The 21,095-nt window shown below is 42.0% G+C and overlaps 1 protein-coding gene and 1 long non-coding RNA gene across 3 annotated transcripts in view; one reads left to right on the forward strand and one right to left on the reverse strand.

The window, feature by feature from the left end:
- LOC140690323 (uncharacterized) overlaps window positions 1–21,095 on the forward strand; it is a 1,184,725-nt gene that overhangs the window by 588,264 nt on the left and 575,366 nt on the right. The window lies entirely within an intron of this gene.
- LOC140690316 (trafficking protein particle complex subunit 9-like) overlaps window positions 1–21,095 on the reverse strand; it is a 53,700-nt gene that overhangs the window by 9,777 nt on the left and 22,828 nt on the right. Inside the window, exon 1 of one of the 2 annotated variants that reach the window (XM_072952018.1) lies at window positions 3,924–4,242. In XM_072952018.1, the coding sequence (XP_072808119.1) occupies window positions 3,924–3,971 (48 nt within the window). In that variant the 5' untranslated portion in view covers window positions 3,972–4,242. Of the gene's footprint in view, window positions 1–3,923; window positions 16,513–21,095 lie in introns of those variants that run through there. The other variant, XM_072952017.1, reaches the window with a different exon arrangement.

Below are 21,095 nucleotides of genomic sequence, written 5' to 3' on the forward strand. Positions count from 1 at the left end.
ACATATTTATTTACTTCAGCCTCCTGCTAAAAGAGAAATTAAACAATTTTTTAAATACAGCTTAACAACCATAACAACAAAAAGGCAAAACTGAGAGTGAAGAGAAAATGGAGATTCAATACTTAAATGAAACCAGGGGGAGGTAAACTCATAAAAATGGATTCCATGAAGTCAGGGCAAGTGTTAAAGGCCGACTAGAAATTAAGCTGTAAGATTCTTGGCAGCTAAAGCAAAAAGAAAAAGATGATGGGGCAGGTGGTAGAGCGTGTGCTTAAGTGTGCACAGGGTCCTGGGTTCAAGCCCCAGGGCCTCCACTAACAGATAAATATACCTAATTACCTACCCCCCAAAAGAGCCCCAAAGAAAAGAAAAAGAGAAATTTCTTTCCAAAAAAATCCTGATATTAAATTTGGATTAAATACTTTAAAAATAAAAGGAAAATAGAAAAGATGAGTGACACTGTGAACAAAAACCCCAGCTGGGCTAACAAGCTAAGTCACAAATCTAAGTGTGATAAGTGTCGGTTTACTGATCTAAGTTTTGCTGGGCTAACTCGTAAATCTGAAGTTCAGTGTCAGTTTACTGGGCTAACAAGCTAACTCGTAAATCCAAGGTCAACAATTGTCAGTAACGTGATCTGTTCCAAATTGATAAGCTTCAGTGTACTGATTCCTTGCTTTTTGTTGTTCGAGCCTTATTGGCTAAAAGCCCCATACTTGTAATTAACCCTATAAAACCTCATGTGCACGTCTTGGATGTGCTCAGGGCTTGGGAACAGAAGCCCCTCTGAGCCCGCTGGCATAATAAATCTCAGTACTCCCACCCTCTGAGTGCTGCTTATTTCTTGGCTGGCCTGTTGTTTCCGTAACAACACAAGCGATAATGCCCGTGAGATAAATCTGCGATGGCTGCTGGCAGGTCCCCATGTCTCATGTGGGAAAATCTGAAACATATTTCTCACCACTCAGAGTCATCCTCAGCCCACCCCACATCTCCCGCTTTTAAATGCAGGAACACACGCAGGGCCCGGCCTTTGCTCTCTCTGTGTCATCACAGTGAGACAGGATGGAAGGGGGCAGAGCAAGCCATTCAAGAAAGACCACAGCAATTAACATCAAAATGGTGAAGAATTCAACCCCCAATAGGTCTTGAGGCTCAGGATGAAGAGATTTAACTTCTAGTAGATCTTGAGCTTCATTATACACCCATTGTAATAGTAACATGGTGAATAACACGGCCCCAGGCACCATGGCAGTCACAAGGCTAGCCACAAAAGGTCAAAGGGTGGAAAATGGCCAACTCCCTGGAATCCCAGCCCCTTGCCCTAAGGCTGGTCCTTCTACTTATTAGCATATGAAACCACGAAGCCCAAGAAAAGGAGCAACACAGAGCCACATCCCAGGAACCCCTCTCTCTACCTCTTCGGAGAAGGCCCACACTATTTCTGTGGAGTGCGTGCCTACTTTTAATCTGAGCATCAAACCCCCATACTTCGTGACGTTTCTCATGCCTGTCAATGTATCTCTCTGAATAAATCTACCTTTACTCAACACTGGTTTGTTCTTGAATTCTTTACTGCATGAAGCCAAGGAACAAAATCTGGTAGGGCACATCCCAGGGGCTCAACGGAAGCCTGGGACACAGCCCTTCTCATGACCCACATATTTTTTCTTGTATCAACAGGACTGGGATGTGAAGTGAGGTCTGAGGCCCCAGCTAAGGGACAGAAGCAGCCTCCAGGTCTCCAATTGGTGGGCAGCCTCTCCCCCATCAGGGGCCATGGGGTCTGCCTGGTTCTCTGTGTTTTTTTGTTGTGCTGACTCCCCAGTCAGAGAGATTTCTCCTTAGGCCTGGCTCCACAAAACCCTTCTCTCCAAAATACAAGCACATCATGTCACAATCCTCTTGTTCAACCATGAATTGTTCAGCCAACTTTTTCCTTCCCCAGTTAAGTACCTAAATGTCCTCCCTGCCATCCCACCACTTCTTTCTTTTTGAGAACTCTGCACTCCCCACACACCATCCTGAACGCAGGTGCCTTGCTGGCTGGGACCGAGATGTTTCAGTCTCAAACATCCTGAGTCCTTTCTCTTTCCACTTTCTAACTTAAAAAGGCCTTCCTGTGTCTCCCACCGCTCTGATTCTGAACATCAAAAAATGCTCAGGTTACATTCACTCTGTGAATACCTCCCAGGTTTTGGCTAGGTTTCCTTCCCAAGACCTTCATTAAGGAGCTGCATCAAGAAGTTTAAAGGGGCTATTCTTACATTTGAGTGGAGGAGCCTGCAAGAAATTTAAATGGCTTTGAAGAGAGAGTTAACCAGGGACAGAGAGGTCGCAGGTCCTAGTCAACAGTGTCATGAGGCAAAATGTTCTTCAAAGGCTCAGAGTGGCTTCTGAACACGGAGTAGGCAGGGAGGAGGTGACAGGCAGTGAGTGGGGTGAGAGACACAGGGTACGGTCCCCCAGCAGGGGAAGAATTGGTTATTTTCTAGTTTTCCAATTTCTTACTACCTTTTTCTCTTATTGCCACATACCATTTCCTACGAATTAAGCATATCAATGTCAGTCATTTGGGCCACTTGGGAGAAGCTGCACGATGCCATTCACAGGGCTGGGACATGACAGCCACACCAGTCTAGGTTGAAAGACCAGTGGGGGTATTTCCATGGTAATCACGGGCATGCAGCAAACTCCCCAGCTTCAATGACCTCCTCTCAAAGTTGGAGCCAATAAAACTACCAAGCAAAATGCGTGATGATTCTGGCCAACATCTGTTTATTAGTTAAGTGCCTGTGACACCTGCCACTTAATAGGGAATGAGTACGATCAACGAGGCCCTGTCTACCTGGCCACACGAGCCCTGCCTTCCTGCCTTGGTGCAGCAGCACAGCTTGTTTAGCTGAGATGAGCGTCCCCAGAGAAGCCCCGACGGGAAAGCTCCCAGCTCTGCACGGCCAGACGTGTTCCTTTCCTTCTCAGAGCTGATCACAATTTGCTGTCGTCTGTTTTTATGTTTATCCCTTTTGTAACTGCCTCTCCTCCGGAGATTTTGCTCAAGCAGCACAGGACCAGGTGTGTCTTGTGGCCTGCCGGATATTCTGGGCTGGGAAACAGCCGAGCCCACATCTGGCTCTGGTGCTGAACGGAGAGAGCAGAAGGCCCAGGAGCCCATGCTGAACCGAGGCCCCTGCACACAAAATTATGGTCTGACTTTGGGCAAATTACACAGTCTTTTTTACCCTGAGATTCCTCATCTGTCCATAAAAATAACTGCCCATGGCACACAGAGTTACAAGTATTAAAGGAAATCACCAAATTCACAAAGTAGCCAAGGGGCTACCAGTGCATCCTAAACAGACACATGCTGCCTTTAAGGCTCTGACACACACCAAGCGTGGTGGTCGAACAAAGTGTACACTGCTAAGTGTCAGTGTGTTAAGTGCTTCATGTGTGCTATAATAATCTTCAGAACTTACAACAAGCCCAGGAAGTAACGAATATTATCATGCCCATTTCACAGACTCACCATCAGTTTAAGAGAGGTTACATTCAAGTCCAAGGCGCTATGGTGAGTAAATGGCGATTTCAACCTGAATATGGGCCCAGGCCTGGGCTCCATCTCTGTCCCATCCACCTGACCACTGCCTATGAATTCCACCTGTCCAATACCCAAGTTGAAGCCAGCCAGCTCTTAAATGCAATGTGTGTCACCGTTTGTCAATGTTGGTTCATTACCATAAACAGTTCTCAGAAAGCACTTCAGAAAGGAAAGTTGGACTCACATACCTGCCCACAAAGAAGAAGAATTCTGCCTTGCCTTCTCCTGTAACGTGCAGAAACCCTTCCCATTCACCACGGAATCCTTTTGTATGCTTCCTCCGTGTTCATGTTTACACATGGCTTATTAAAGTAGAAGTTACCTGCAGTAATTCCAACTCGGTTCCATTCCAAGCTTCCAGATTATCCATAATCAGGGTAATATCATAATTTTCTGTGAATGAAAACACTACAAATTGAATGAAAATATTGCAACCATGTCACTAAACAAAGAATGCTGAAAACAAGTCATCAGCGGCTGCCGCCACCCCCCAGTGAAGACAGGCCTGCAGCCATTCACAACGGTGCCCTCTGAGCAGACTCAGAATAAGAAAGGACAGATTACTGGCCCTAGATAGCTAGGTGCTTGTCTAAAGTATATATTCAGTCAGCCCAAATGTTGGCTTCCTCCCATATATTGAAAAGCATTAAATTCATGAACTTGAGATACCTGGCTTTCTTTAGATAACAAGCAATGTTTTATTGTTCTGACTACCTGGTCTTTGTTGTAAAGCTCCTATATAATCCTAGCTTCTCCCCTACTCTTGCGAGCAGTCCCTCAGAGTGTTCTGAGAGGCGGTCATCCTGGCTCGAGTCCTCCTGACAAATAAAACATAACTCTTAATATTCAGGCTGCACGTTTATTTCAATCAAGTCCCAGAATAGACACAACTCATCAATTGTGTAATGGGACACACTGGATCAGGAACCAAAAGAGTGTAGTAGTCCCTAAGAACTACGGCTCCCTCTTTCTTCCTGTCATTATACAATCCCACCAGAACTCATTACTTTGCTGTCTGCTCCTCTGGCAACCAAACTCAGAGAAGAGTCAACTCAGCAGAGCGTCCAGCTGGGGAGAACCCCCGCAGCAGCACTGCAGGCTGCCTGCCCTCCCGCACGCTCTGACGACCGCTAGTGTCCTCCGTGGAAACCAGGCCAACAGAGCTGTTCCCTACAGCTACAAAGTCCCAAATATTAAATAAAACCTTTCATTTTATACTATATGTTACATATATACCCATCTCTGAAAACAGCTTTGCCAGAAGCCCAAATCTTCAACATTAATCTGCAAAGGCAAATCAGGTCCCCAAGGGAAAACAAGTCTTAAGACGATGCTAAGACCTCCAAAGTCCTCTCCACGACCATAAACCAAACTGCCTGTAGGTCTGCAGCTGCAGGAGGCTACATGTCTGCTTTTAAAGCAACCCCTTCCTGCCCTCGGGTGCTTCAATGCCCTTCTACGCCCTCCCATCTCAGGGTAAGAGCACCCACTGCAGAACCTTGCAGGGCAGCACTGACAGGACTGGACAATGAGGATCAGAGCTAAACTAAGCCTTCTGATGACACGAGTTGTCACTCTGTCACTTTACAGATGAAGATATATATAGAGAGAGGTGGGGTGTTATTGTTCAAAGTCACACAGATAAAAAGTGACAAAGTCTATAACTCTGCTCCTCCCTCTGGTGTGACGCCCCAACTGGGACAACCACAGGGTTCTTTCGTGCCTGCCTGACCAGTTCTTTCCTATCACTCATGACCCACCACAGGGTCTGAAATTAGCCTGCATTTGCAGCATCTTTTCCCTCCAGTTTCTCAGGAACAAGGCTGTTCGGGCCACTTTATGACTTCCAGGTCCCCGAAATCTCCGTGCTCAGGCTGCTCTTGCCTGTGCATCCGGCCCGCTGCTCAGAGGCTCTTCCTCCCCTGCAGGAGGACGTTTCTACTCTTCACAGGGACACCCCCTTAGGGGATCCCTCCTCTCGCCCTCAGCATGGCAGGTGTCCCAGGCCACATCGCGAGATGCCCCAATAGGACTGCATCTGCCCAGGTCTGCTAGTCAGACCAGCAGCCTCAGAGCCAGGGATTATGCCCAGGTCACACTGCAAACCTACTGCCCGCCTCACAGACCCCAGCCAGCAGGTCACCTGGAAGTCACAGCAAGTGCCCCACCCAATCCAGAAGCCTCTTCATTTCCCAGCACCACTGATGACTGGTTTCCAAACTTTGGTCAGTTTCACACAAAACAACACCTTCTACTGTGTAGCGGGTGGTTTTTGCTTCTGCACCCCATTCTTACTGAAAACGTTAAGGGAAACCAAAAAGCCTCTTCTCAACCCTTTTCTGATGATACCCTCCCACCCACAATATACATATGCTCAAGAGATTTGGATCCACGTGATTTTGTTTCCCGTACGATAAGTGGCTCAAAACACTGCGGGATTATTTTTCCTTTGAGGGTATTAGGACTCAGTTTCTCGGCTTTAATCTGTTTTTGTCTTTGTCTTCTTTGTTCCTAGCAGTTGCCACCTCTTACTCCCTTCAGCAGCCTCCCTCCCAACTTCTAGTCTAGGAAATCAGCTGTGATGAGGGGCACGGGGGCATTCACAGAAGATGCAACAAAGGCAAAGAGAGGCTATATAATTTGCCAAAGATATCACCTTCAACCCCCAACAGAGTGTGTCATGTCCCTGTGTTTAATTCTTATTCTAAGCAAGTTAACTTTTTGTAGATTATGTTTATAAAGATGAGAAATCAAAATACATACAAGGACACACATCAACTCTAAGATATTCATTAACTCCACTATTTCGTTTCTATTTATTTTATTTGTATTAAAAAATTAAGAACAACTGCAACCAATATAGCAAAATGTTACTGGGTTTTAAATACAGAATATAGAGGGGTTAAGTGTGTCATTACTCATCCTTATATGTATGTTCACAAGATAAAATTATTTGAAAGTCTCTCTCCCCTCTCCCTACTCACTACTGGCTCTCACCTGAGATCCCAGACCACACATCTAACAACCTTTCACTTTACCCACAGCTGAACTCATCAGTTTTCCCCCAGAAATCCCTCTGCAGCTTTCCCTCCTCAGAACACAGCAGGACCATCATTTAACTCATTAATCCACCCAGAAACCTGGGCCTTACTCCATCCTACCTTCACAGACAGCTTTAAATCTTTCTTTTTACCATCTAAACATGCCTTCAATCAGTTCGATTTTACCCACTATCCTACCGCTCAAGTGGAAGCCACCAACACTGCCCACCTGGACTCACGAGTCTCCCAAGTGGCCCCACAGCCACTCTCCCCTACTTGAGACAAATGGGATTGTGTCACTCCCATGCTTTTTGGGCTCTTTTCAGACCCACTGTTCATAGAAGAAACTCCAATTTCTTCACCTTGTGAAGGTGTTTGCCATGAAACTGTCAGCTCATGGAGGGCAGGGCACGCCCTCTCCCCTCAACCCCACTCTCTGGCAGAGCATCAGCTTGGGAGGACCCGCTGAGCTACATCAGCCTGTATCCTAAACCTGGTCTTGGGTTCTTAGCAAACTGCTTCACTTATCCATACATATCCAAGGTAGATAAGAGATTTTAGATGTTGAGCTAGACTATTCATTTGGGGATTTTGCACTGGCAACCTGCAAGTATATGTTCTAATGTTTGTGTCTTGTTAAAACCACACCCAGATTAAAGGAGTATTTGTGGAATGTCTTCGGAGTAAAAGGGTTCTGTACTTTTACAGATTTTATGTTTTATAACATGAATAACCCGGACAGGGTCACAAATGGAACCGCCTCACAAGTGACAGAAGACAGGTGAGACGCATATAGCAACAGGTCACAAAGATGGTAAGAGCAAAGTTGTTTCTCCAAACCCCCAAAAAATTCCTCCAAGAACAGAAAACTCAGAATTTTGAAAGTAAAATACTATCATATAAGGAAAGAAAATAAATAATCCTCTTCATCAGGGTTTCAAGATCTGACTGCAGAGTTATTAGCAGGCTATACTGAATCCTAGCACAGAAAAATCAGATGGACTACTGGTGAGTAAGTTCCAGGAAAACGGCAGAAATTCCTCCACTTGAAAGAGGACACACACTCACTTGTTCAAGGTGATTGTAAACAACATTCTGCAGAAATTCAGAATATTCAGGCACCGCTTCTAGATGGTGATGACACGGAAGGATGGCTTGGATGCATGCTTCTAACTGAGTCACCGGCATTCTTACACTGCAGGGGGAAACGGAGGCACTCAGCCAAGAGCAGAGATGTTCCTGTCATGTATCCCAGGTCGTGCCTCGGGGACTCAGTGTCCTGTAGCAGTCTGGCCCCAGGCGAGGACCAGCAGCGTGGCCCACCCAAGCAGGAAGGGCACTGTGCTTGAGAAAGCCCACACCAGATGGGAGCAAGAGTGGCTGGTGGGGTTTTGTGAACCTATGAATGCTCATAGAAAAACACCTGCATACATTCAAGTGATACAATTAACAGTAGCATTCTTTTTAACAAAATTTCAAATGTCAGTGGTAATGTTACCATTCCTTTTCTCTTGTCCCCTGCACTCTGAGACAGGCTTAGGCTCTCTCACACTTGCAGCTCTGATGCAATAGTTGTGAAGTTATTTTACTTTACTGCAAGTGTCTTCGCTCCACGTGTCACTGTGACTGTCGTCTCGTAACACAGTCAGATATCTTCCTGGATCTCTCCATGAGTTCCTTGCTCCTGCTTCTCAGATCCTGAGATAAAGAACAGGTGAAGGCACATGACTGGAAAAGTCAATGTGGACTTGAGCAAAGTCCTCAGTGACCCCCTAGGTGAGTGTTGACCACCCCTTAGCTTCGATTCTCAAAGTTCTGCCCAGGGTGACATCCAGACAGGAGGGAGTCCTGGGCCCAATTAAAAGCTGTGTGGCTTGGGTGCGGGGAAAGGTGCAGGAGCTGGTTCCGTAGCCGGGACCCTCCACACCTCTGCTCCTCTCTCTCCCGAGGCCCCGCTGCCAAGCCCCCACGTTCCCTGATATTCTGTCCTTCTCTTCTACTCTACTTCAAGCCCTTTTCCTCTTCCTTTATTCCCTGATTATCTGCAGCTGGAGAGATTTTTCCATCACAAAATCTGAAAAAATTTCCTGCAGCTGAAAAAGAGGTCTCCAGAGGTCAATGACCATATGGTGGTTCCTGAAGAGAGCCCCTGGTTAGGGGGACCCTCACCAACACTCACGGGACATCAGGTATGTTACAGGGTCGACCACCCCCAACAAGAGTTTGCTGTGACCCCAAGGCACGCACAGCATCCCTGCTCACTAAAGTGTAGTTGTAATCCGTTATTAAGAAGCAAAAATAAAAAAAATTTCTCATGTTTCTTACTAAAATTATTTATGAGTTAGAAAAAGAAATTGTAAAAGAAAAGAACAAATTTGACTCCATGTTAGATGTGTTCGTTTGGCTTTAAACCTGTACCTTGTTTTCTAGGCTCCGACTTGCTATCTCTGCACCTTTTGTAAAAAAAAGTTGCCTTTAGCCTGAAATATCCAGGACAGCCTATTCTCCGGGCTCTGATCTTTAAGGATATTAGCTCTGCTACACTTATGTACAGATGGCAAGTTGCAAAATAGATAATAACCTTTCTTTTATTTGGAGGTTTTATGGGGGCACCTTAATTTGACCCACCATGGACAGCTGCAGGAACAAAGGATTCCAAGGACAAACAATTCGTACAGCGAGAAGTTTGCAACAACCAACCACATCCCCGCCGCTTTTTAGTATAAAAGGAGACTGAATTCTGCTTTGGGGAAGAGAGTTCTACTGGATATCAATATGCCATTTTCTGGGTCTGCCAGATTTACAAATGAAGTCACTATTCCTTACTCCAACATCTCATCTCCCCATTTATTGGCCTGTCATGCAGCAAGCAGAACGAGTTTGGACTTGGTAACAAAATGACTGCATTAGAGGTAGTATGTCTCCACTGTTTCCTCATTTCCAGTATGTCACAACCTATCAATTTTATATGCTGTTTAACAACATGACAAAGACCTATTATATGGAATTGATTACACAGAAATAAAATTATTTCTACTCCCTCAAGACTTTTTTCTTTTCTATTTTATTTTGTTTTGCTTATTGAAAAGAAAATAAAAGTCAAATCATTTTATTTCATGTATTTTTATAGCTACATAATGTAAGTACTACAAAAATATTTAAATTGCAATAAAAATTGTTAATATATTTGTATAAAGATATATAAACAATCAATGCAGATTAGGAAAGGAGTAGATATTTACTAAAAATCTACTGCACATCCAGTCTTTTACAAGCATATCCTGGAATATAAGCTCTATTATCCAGGGGTCCCCCACCCCCATTCTCACTGCCGATTCCCTTAGTAATCAACTACCAAGGCACCAGCATAGAACCATGCGATCGCTATTTTAGGTATAAATGAATGAATTAGCTCATTCAATTCTAAAACAGAAACCTTAAAATAAATACTGAACTTATTTACAGATAAACAAATTTGGACACAAAAAAGTACAGTTTCTCCCCCAAGACACAAAGATAATAATTGGTAAAGGCAAGATTTGAACTAATCTGCCTGATTATAAAGCTAAGGTGGAAATCCCCTTCGACTGTGTAGGTCCAGCAGCACAGCCCATCACCCTATCTTTGTTCAGATCTGGCTTTAGACAGCCTGAGACAGCACCCCATTCCTATGGAACTCGAGGGGAAACGATAACAATAAGGATTTTACATTCAGTAGTTTCTTAGGTCTCAATTATATAAAGTGTCAGCAGGTCAGCAGAAAACTCTGGGAAATATGAGTGGGTCCAGAGCTTTTCGCTGATAAGAAACTCAATCTATCAGGACAGAGTGACCTTCCCATGAGTGGCCTCATGAACATAAACTAAAGGCAGCTGAAATGAAAACTAGCAAGAACATGGAAGTGAAGCAGGAAGGATCCCTACTATCCCCTGCCCAGTTGCCTCTTCACCCGCGTGGACAAGATGGCAGAAGACCCAGGTTCTTGTCTAAGTTACAACATCATGGATTCTCACCCATAAAATGTTGCGACTCTATGCTGTCTTAAGTCCTTTACAACTAAAATATGATGACACCAATATCTCAGCGGAATGTCTATGTCTCCACTTTCTCTCTTCTATTAGGAGACTATATCTATGGCCACAAACAGAAATTCAATTAAAAACACCATGCACGAAGCCTGGTGAAAGTCTGTGTAAGAGACATTGTTCTCACTCTCTGTGAATGAAAACTCAGAAAAAGTGGACCTTCTCCCTCTGCAAGTGGGAGGTAGACTGATTTTGTGTGTGTGTGTGTTTGCACGCACATGTGTGTGTGTAAATCATATAAAATATATTCTGGGATTTGCACAGTTTTTTTTATGATACTATCATTTCATGAGGATGAGCCAACCATTAAAGTAATTTGAATCTATTTTTCTGAGAGGCTCTTTTGGTGGAGGATGGGAAAGGGGAAAGGAAAGGAGGAAAGAAGTAAATGAAGCAAAGCTGCAAGAATACTGCTAGGGAAAGGCAAGACATTAATTTTGTTCCTACTTGCATCACACACAAATTAGGGACTGGCTTTCCCCCATGTCTTGTCAAGCACTGAGCTGCAGAAGAACAGGCGACAGCCCATTTCTCACTGAGCTTGTGAATGTATGTGACATCTTATAGACACAAATTATTTAACCTGATCAAACACTCTAGCAGCAGGATGTAATTCTCCTAATTTGAGAGACAAGAAAACAGGAAGTGAAAGACGGTATATAGCTTGACAAAAGTCAGAGGACAAGTAAACTAAAGAGGATGAATTCAAACTCAGATCTGAATGCAGAGTCTGATATTCCCACTCCCAGGGCTGGAAAATCCTTAACACAAGGTTCCCCAGCTCCTCTGCATTGGTCCTGGCACCAAGCATTTCCCATGGCGATGGTCTCCAATTCTCAGACACAGTGCTCTGTGCAGCCAATAACCTCCATTCGACCTTGATCATCTACCTGCCACGCCTACCATGCTTCACCATACAGGCAGGAAAGCTGGCTTTCAAGTGCATACAAAGCCACCCTGGTTTAAGATGGACTGTTTATCAGCTTTTCCAGCATAAAGGCAGCCATGAAAGTGCTCACAGTTTGTACATGAGCCACACTACCTCTCTCCATCTGTCTCCCCACCTATACTACTTAGCTATGACCATTTTGAGAATCTTGGAAACAAATTTTTAAAAACAGAAAAGAAAGGATTCTGTAACAAGTACTTAATACTTACAATTTTAAATGAGAAGTTACAAAGTGAGTATTTACAAACCGAATCTGCCTTCCTAGGTGTCAGTTTTAACAGTTAAAAAATATAATAGCAAAAATTTCTCACTTAAAAAATTAACAAAAACATCAACAATAATCTGGAATAAACTCAAAAACAATGCCCATGTTGTACATGGAGAAAGTACAGGACTGTACTGAGGGGTAAAGTAAAAGTGTGAAAGTAGAGACATCAACCTTTTGTATGGAGGAAAGCAGTTTTAAACATGTACGTTCTCCTAAAGATAATTCAAAATTACTAAAAAATCCCATGACAACACTTATCTGTTTTTTTTAACTTGAAAAAATTATATTAGAATTCTTCAGGAATAATAAAGTCATAATACAAGCCAAGAAATTTAAGGATCGAAAAAAGAATCAAAAAATTCGCACTGTAATATATTAAATAAATTTTTACAATATGTAAGATATAGTGCTAGAGTAAGAAAGTAAGATTGACAGAAATAAATCATGAGCTCAAAAAGAGACTCTAGTATACATAAGTATTTTTTACAGGTGGGATTTCAAATTAAAAAGCAAATAATTGTCTTGTTACAATCAGAGAATACCTGGAAAAAACAAATTCTATTCCCGTCAAAATGACCACAAGAAAAATGACAGAAAATGATGTAAATATTAGAAAGTACTAATAAGAGCAAATACAACTCTTTGCTCATATCAATTCAGCTTCTCCTCACTGTAACAAGTACCATTATCATCTCCATCTTAGAGATTAAAAAAAACTACAGAAGAAATTTATACCATTATAAGAAAGCATTTCTAAGAATAAAACCCAAAAAGAAGACATTTACTATCTTAAGATTATTTTGGGCCCCAACAATAATGAATCTACTGAACAAAATGAAAGGCAAGAAATGACAAGTAAAAGCTCTCTGATACATGTTGATGAAGACAAGGGGTTAATGTTCATAATACACATTGAGCTGTCACAAAGCAGCAAGAAGCTCCTCCACTTAAATGTTTGCAAAGGACAAAAGGGATCATTCACTTTTTAAAAGTCAGATGGCTAATGAGTGAAAAATGCTCAAAACCTCACTGGTCATCAAGTGCAAACTAAAATAATGAAAATCATTTTGCTCGTCATATTGGCAAATATGTTTAAAAGATATTATAGCTAGTGTCCATCTTTGAGACAACAAACTGTGAGCGATCTTTTGGAGGATGACATGTCAATGGATATGTAAACTCTGAAAAACGTGTGTGCACACAGGCTGAACTCCACTTTTAGGAATCGTTACATTTAGAAAAAATCAGTTCAAAAAGATGTACTCATCAGAATATTTGCACAGCACTGTTTACAATGGTGGGAAGAAATGCTGAAGTGAAATCATATCCAGCGATAGAGAATTGGTTACATAATTTATTCTACATCTTTTCATTCCCCACAGGAGAAGGAATTTCAGGATTCACTTGAAAGCATCCTGTGATGTATGAAGTTGTCACATCCAAGGACTAAATTTCCAGAAACCTTAGCTAAAGGAATACTCATACAAGATCACAGGAATGTTTGTACAAGAAGGATGCCAGTCAAACACCCTTTCTGACAGTGGAAAATGGAGAAAACTTAAGTGTTCACCATCAAGACAATGATGCGGTAAATCACGGAGAGCTGTGGGCACTAAAGTTGCAGCGTTTCGGCGTGGTCCAAGGCCTTGTCCACAGTACTCTCCCACGAAAGGTGTCGTTACACAAGAGACCAAACCTGCACATCAGGAGACACCTTTACTCTATCTGAAAGGACCGGGTGAGTCTGGAGTGGGAGGAGGTCTATGATATAAAAGTTAGTGAATAAACCGAGCTACAGAAAACATATAGTATGGCCTTATTTTTCAATAAAGCATATATACACACACATATACATAGATTTCTCATATACGTGTATGTATGTGTGTATATATATATGACAAAGGCATAAAGGTCATGAAATATATACTCCACATTGTCAGCAGCTTTTACTCTCAGGAAAAAAGGGGAAGGGAAGTAGGGGACTTTCAGTACCACCACAGTTCTCTTTTCAGAATTTCAATTAAGTATACTTGGAATTTAAAAGTTTACTTAAGTACAAAGTAAAATGGACGATGCCTCCACAAAACAGAATGCTATACTGGTCATTAAAAATCATGTCAGGGGAGATAGAATATTGTAGAAAAATGTGTAATAAGCCGAATGGAAAATGGAGGTCTCCACACAGTAAACAGGCACACAGTGCTCGCTGGTTTTTATCACAGAGCTGATACACACTGATGAAAAGAACAGAAAATAGATGTTAAAGTGTTAATTATTATCTTTGAGTACTGGGACCAGGATTGACCCTTTTGACACTTTTTTCAGACTTTTATAATAAATACACATTATTTTTCATCTGAAAAATGCATTTTTAGATGTCTAGTACCACACATTGGAAAAAATACATGAGTAGTTACAGAAACAAATAACTAGGAGACACCGCAGCACCGTCACACAGTGTAGAAAGGGCGATCCTGAATAACACCACGCAGTTACATAAGGACCCACAAAGTGAGAGCACCCGCTGTAACAGGACGTGGCTCCCTTCCATTTGTCAGTTGTGTCTTCAGGGCTGAGGCATTTCTGAGCACGGCCAGTGTCAGTGCTGGTGTCTGGATGGATGCCACTGGAGGTGAGGGCACCTGCAAGCCGAGAGGAAGAACAGAAGTAATCCTCTGCTTTTTCTGTCTTGTTTCTTTGTTACTTTTAAAGAGAGGAGTAAATAAGATAAACTGAATCTTCCTTACTGAAATTTCAGTAATGAAGCCATTTTTAAAGTGTTCACAACTTATATTCTGCCTATAACTGTCTTTTCAAAAAAGCCTCATATTTATTAAATGTTAATTAACTCAGTTAATTAACTACCTGTTGAAACCTTTTAAAAAACATGAAATGCACTGCGTGAAAGCACCACACATGCAGTGACTAGCTCAGCTGTCTTTACGGCAGTGCAGTCAGCCCCCACCATCCCGAGACCCTGAACTCCTGATGCTGGGAAGAGAGCACGCTGCTTCCTCAGATGGAGAGAAATGGTAAAAGCATTTTCTGAAATCTACAGCACTGACAAAACATAACTGCTTAATCCCAGGCTCCTTTGAGGCTGTCATTTTCCGTTTCTGGCCAACACCCGTCAATGAGCAGAACCACCCCATTCCCGAGTCATGGGACTCACGTGGGCAGCAGTTTTGGAGAAATTTCCAGGTATAGAATGTTAACCAACTATACATAAAACTCTGAAAAAGAAAAGATGCAATACTCAGATTTTGGAAGACACTCAAAATATTCTCCTAAGTCTTAGTATTTAGAAAGGCTGGGCTTCTCCTAAGCCACTTATTTATTTCACAGCCAGTGAGCATCTCCCACAAACCCTGCTTCCCTGTGTGTGCTGGGAGCCTCAGGCACATTGATGCTGTCTATCTTATTAGTCACAAGGCAGAGGCGTGTGTCTCACGCCTGCAACTCTCACACAGGCTCAACTCCGAGCCTCAATTTGTGAACTTGGCCCCATTTTCTCACCTGTTTATTTGGTATCTGTTCTTCTGTAAGCTGCCTGAAGTGCTTCTTGGAACAAGTCAGAAGAATGAGTGGGTAGAGAAATGGACAGATGGACAGGTGAGAGATGGGCAGACAAACAGGGAGACTCCAAGAGAAGGGGAGCAAACAAAATTTCCTATGCAAAACCCTCTTCTAGTCAAGGAAGAAAACCATCACGAAGAAGTGTGAAGAGGCAGGTGGCTTAGGACTGTTTCCTGGATTCCATCAAAAGTCACACCACGTGATGAGAGGGTAGAAGTATAAATAATAAAAGAAAAAAAGCATGCATGTTTGAAAAATATATCTACATTATGTACTTTTTAAAGAATAGATTTATATCAGCAAGGCTCAATAACACAATCTTTGGGTATTTACAGAAGTGAGAATCCCATCTCCTATCCGCAAGACATCCCTTCGGAGCACTGAGGGTCTACACGGTGCGATCATAAAGCCGTAACCGCAAAAGATGTGCTACCCTGCACTTACGAGGAACGAGCAGCTGTGCTTGGCCTGCCCACGCGCGTCGTTTACAACACACAGCACCTCTACGGGGGAGGGATGACTAGCGAGCCCTGTCTCTGCAGGAAAGAAAAAAGTCCGGGAGAGGCTAAGCCGACCTACAAGTTCTCCATTTCACAGGACTTGTCACTCCAGAGCAGGACTCGAACTCGGCCCACGTTTGTAACCACAGTACTACCGTAATTTATGTGCTTTTTCTGTGTATAATACATTTGTTTCTGGCATGAAAGTGTATTTAATAAATGATCGGTTGTCTTGTATACTTCATTAGCTCACAATCTTTATATTTTTGAATTGTACTCTTCCCCTGGAGAAATGAACGGAAAGAGCAGTGGTCAGAATGAGGTGGGGCTTCATTCTTTATCTGTTACCTCATCTCATCCAAGTCCCCAAGCAGGGAGAAGGAGCAAATGTTCTCTTCATCTTTTAAAGAGAGGGCTCCAGTGATGGTGATTTACTCAACTCCAAAACTAAGTCTGGGGGAAGGGCACATGCAGCAACGAGAGCAGTATCACCTGTAGGAAGGCAAAAAGAGCTCAGGGGATGGCTCAATGGGTCAGCCTGATTTAATTTCAATTGATAATTCAATAACACACTCTAAAAATACTAGCATGCAATGGATTTGCTCTTTCTTGACATCTAGCAAGTTTCCACAGCCGACATGTAACATTATCATGAACTAGTGAAAAGAAGAGTCCACAGACAAGGAAAATCAATGCCACAGGCAGGCTGAAACCCAGGCTGGAGGAAAGGAAGAGAAAGGGCATATTTAAGAAGAGGGGAAAGTCTGGGAAAAAGACATCATCACAAGGACTCTCAAGCATCATCCAGCAATCATATAATCATTCTTTCAAGAGAGAGTTACTTAGGTCCTATTTTGTGCGAGATTTTACAAAGGGCAAAGAGAGACCACAGCGTCCATGGTGGCAGCAAGTTGCGGGGCTATAATACAATTCTAATCTTGGTAACTTGCACAATTGTCCTCAGTATAAAGGCAAAAATTAAAGTAAAATAATACTATGTAAACCATACACATTGCTGAAATAAATTAAAGAAGACCTAAATACCTGGAAAGACAAACCACGCAAATTCCTGGATCACATGACAATATTCTTGGGATGGCAGTGCTCCCCAGAGTGAAGCACACATACAACGTGGTCTTGATCACAATCCCAGCGGGCTCCTCAGCAATAACAGACTAGCTTCTGCTACAATTCATATGGGAATTCGAGGGTCTCAGTAACCAAAACGTACCTGAAAGAGTAGAACAAAGTGAGAGGACTTGTAATTCTCAATTTCAAACATTACAACTGTATCTACAAGTGAGATTAGAGGCCATTTTTAAGGTATTATTGTGTTTATCCTTATTTTCTAAATTCTGTACAACGAATATACCTGTTAGAATAAGAAAAATAAAAACTAAAGTATCTTTTAAAACATGCACACCGATTCATTCATTGGGGAAAATTATTTTAACTATAAAGAGGTAAACAAATATCTAGTGAAAAAGGACTACTTAAAAACAAGTCTGCATTTACAATTTTCATAAATTGAAAACTGAAAAGCACAAACACATCAAATTTCTAGGGAGACTGGTGAAACATATTAATAATTATTTTCAAAAATTCTAATTGCACAATGAAAACACAAGAAAGAGAATATTGTGATTGACAGGAAACTGCGAACACGTGGAGAGCAAAGGCCTTGAAATCACTGTTCCTTTAACTCTGCTACTAGCTCAATAGGAGAGGAAATTCCTCACTGAGGGGACAGTGGAATCCCATGCATAAGATAGGATACACAGTACAGACTGCAGTATTATCGGGAGTGAATATGTTAGAAGAATTCTGAAGTTACAACATGGCTGAAAAACTATAAAAACACTGACAGACAGATTAAAACACACAGTCATACATATTATATAGAAACATGAACTCTGCTCCCATGTTGCATAGAAATACAAACATATTTGTTCATTTATGGGCACTGATTACTTTATCCCAGGTAGAATATTTCAACTAAAACAAATTATCAATATTACACTCCTATTGTCAAATGTACTTGATAACTTATTCTGCTATGTAACCATATGTGTCTAAGATAGATCTAAAATTAGTGAAAAAGAGCTTTGTATGGTTTCTTGAATACTTCTCAAAATTCCAAGCTTAATTTTAAAATAGATCTGAGCAGTATTTCTATATTATCTTTTCCCTTGTGAAATTAACAACACAGTCTGTTGTCAAAATTCTGTCCTTACAATGATTCACGAGCACCGTATCCTCACAAAATTGCTGGACTGAAAGGCATTATCCAGACACTGTGACCAAATAAATGAAACAGAAGGAAGACAGTGATCCTATTCTGGAGGGCTTATAGTCTGTGTCAACACTGGGGTTTTTACTTGATTGGTTTGATTGGGTAGCAAAATAAAATCAATCAAGTACTTTCTTTGAGCATTCTATAAGTCATGACTGTTTTTAGTGTCATTAGCAGGAAAGACTTAAGCATGACTTGGTTAGGTCAACTAGCAACAATCATCACTGGAGAGTGAGTAATAAAGAAGTTAACTGATAGCAATGCTTCTGCCTACATGAGACCTAAAATAAATCTACACTGATATCCGAAAGGAAAATAAGGAGATGAGGTCCCCAATGAGAAAACAAACTAACAAGAAATCAAAAAATGAAAGTCATTTTCATTAACGATTCCAGGCAGTAGTGGAGCATGGTGGTGAAGATCACAAATGCTGGGGACAAACATGAGGGTCTGAAATCCCACAGCACTAGGTAGATGTGACACTGATATTTCAGTGAAATTTTCTGCATCTCAGTCTCCTATCCATAGACTGGGGACAACAACTGCACCCATCTCCTATAACGGTCCTAAGAATTAAGTTATTTTATATATAAAAGCTTAAATAAAATACCTCAGAGTTTAAATAATACCCCAAAAGCACAAGAAACAAAGAAAACAGAGACAAATTGCAGTTCATCAAAATTTAAAACTTTGCTTCAAAGGGCACCATCCAGAAAGTGAAACAACAACACAGAGGAGAAAATTTTTTCAAATCACTTATCTGGTAAGGAATTTGTATCTCAAAATGAAGAAAAAAAAAACCCTACAACTCAACAATAAAAAGGCAACTCAATTAAAAGTTAATAAAGTATCTGAAAAGGTATTTTTCAAGGAAAATATACAAATGTCCATAAAGCACAATGTAATGATGTTCAATAGCATTAGCTGTAAGGGAAATCAAGTCAAAACCACTAGGAGAAACCGCTTCACACTCACTACAATAGGGTATAATAAAAAAAAAAGCATAACAAGCACTAAAGAGGACACAGAGGAAGCGGAGCACGCAGCCCTTGCTGGTGAGGATGTAACACAGCGTGGCCACTTTGGAAAACAGCCTGGCAGGGCCTCAGAGAGTTGAACATTTCGTTTCTGACTTACCCAGCAATTCTGCTCTCTGGGCACACACGTAAGAGAACTGAAAACAAATTTCCACATAAATAATACCACATGAGTGTTCACGGCGACATTACTCATCACAGCCAAAAACAGAAACAACCCAAATGCGTATCACCTGATGAATGGGTAAACAGTGGGGCCCAGCCATAGAGTGGAATGTTATTCAGCAATAGCATAGCATAGAATAGTGACTAAGGCCACAACATGAGCAAATATTGAAAACGTTACTCAGTGTGAAAGAAGTCAGTCACAATAGACGTTTCCACTTATATGAAGTGACTCGATTTACATGAAATGTCCAGCACAGGCAAATCCACAGAGAGAAAAATGGCTCCTTGGGGCTGGGGGAGGATGGGGAAGATGGGAATGTCTGTTTATGCGTACAGGGCTTCCTGTTGGGGGGATGAAAATATTCTAAGATTGAATGGGATGCACAATTCTGGGCATAGAGTAAAAACCGATGTACATTTTAATGGGTGAATTGTATTAAAACTCTTAAGAACAAAAGGACCTTGGGCCAGTATCTTCCATAGTAAATGCAAATTGCTAACTTTTATTAGAGGAAAAAGAAACTGCTCTCAGCATGAAAGCAGGAGATCAGCAAATGTGAGTTAACCGAAATTGGACAAGAGCATTTCACTTGAAACAGTTGCTGAGTGTACACGAAATATTCAGAAATAGGAAAATCACCTTGACATCACGAGGAAGCATTCTGTTTCAAATACAGATCAAGGATTCGGCAAGCCCAGCTGCCAGAAATGACCAGAAAAGAAACCTGGTTTATAAAACTAGCACCAGAGACAACAAGGAATGGTGATGAGGAAAGCAGGCGGCAAATATCTGGAACAGTTCACTACAAATAATTTCTCCACCAAAAATTGAAAAATAAAATGAAAGTGATGAAATGCTCTGTTGACATCTCGAGAATGGGCTTCCTTCGGTGCTCGACTGTTCTGTAACCCCGATTGAGAGACTAAGGAGAATCAGCATGGCTCCTGGGGGTCCCCAAAGGACTGCCCACCAGCACGCTGACCACCATCACATCTGCCAGGTTTGAATTGCAGAGAAGAAACCAAGTTCTGAAAGGCACAGGAAATATTGACAAGGGAAGAAAACGCTGAGTTCAGTCCTGGGACAGAGGCCCTCTGAGCAGAGGCCAGAAGGCTGCAGGTGAACTGCAGTAGACCTGGGGCAGGAAGGGATCACGGGGGAGCATATCTCAATTCTCTTCTGTCTCTGCCTCCGGTAGGAGAGATAAAGCCTGCATACTTCTCACCTGGAACTGTGGGTTCTGGCTGGAAGAAGTCTTACTGACAAGGAATGATTAGTCAAGACTCTGTGGAAAAAGTCAAGAAATCGAGAGGGATTAGGGAGCCATCTCCATGAGCCTCTCAAATGCTCCCATATTTATAGGGTATAATCAAAGGAAAACTTCGTTAACAGTTGTGAGATAGTAAGGAGGAAATTCGGGAAAGACAGGATGAGGCAGAGATTGTAGAATACACAATGAGTACAAAGGATTAGTGTATCTTTAGGGAAGTCATGGGGTGAGGGGAACAAGATACACTTTTAGATATGTTCATTAAAAAGCAGACCACCAGACCAGCCAGGTCCTTGTTTTGGGGAT

This window comes from Vicugna pacos, chromosome 30 (genome assembly GCF_048564905.1).
Source record: "Vicugna pacos chromosome 30, VicPac4, whole genome shotgun sequence".
NCBI lineage: Eukaryota > Metazoa > Chordata > Mammalia > Artiodactyla > Camelidae > Vicugna > Vicugna pacos.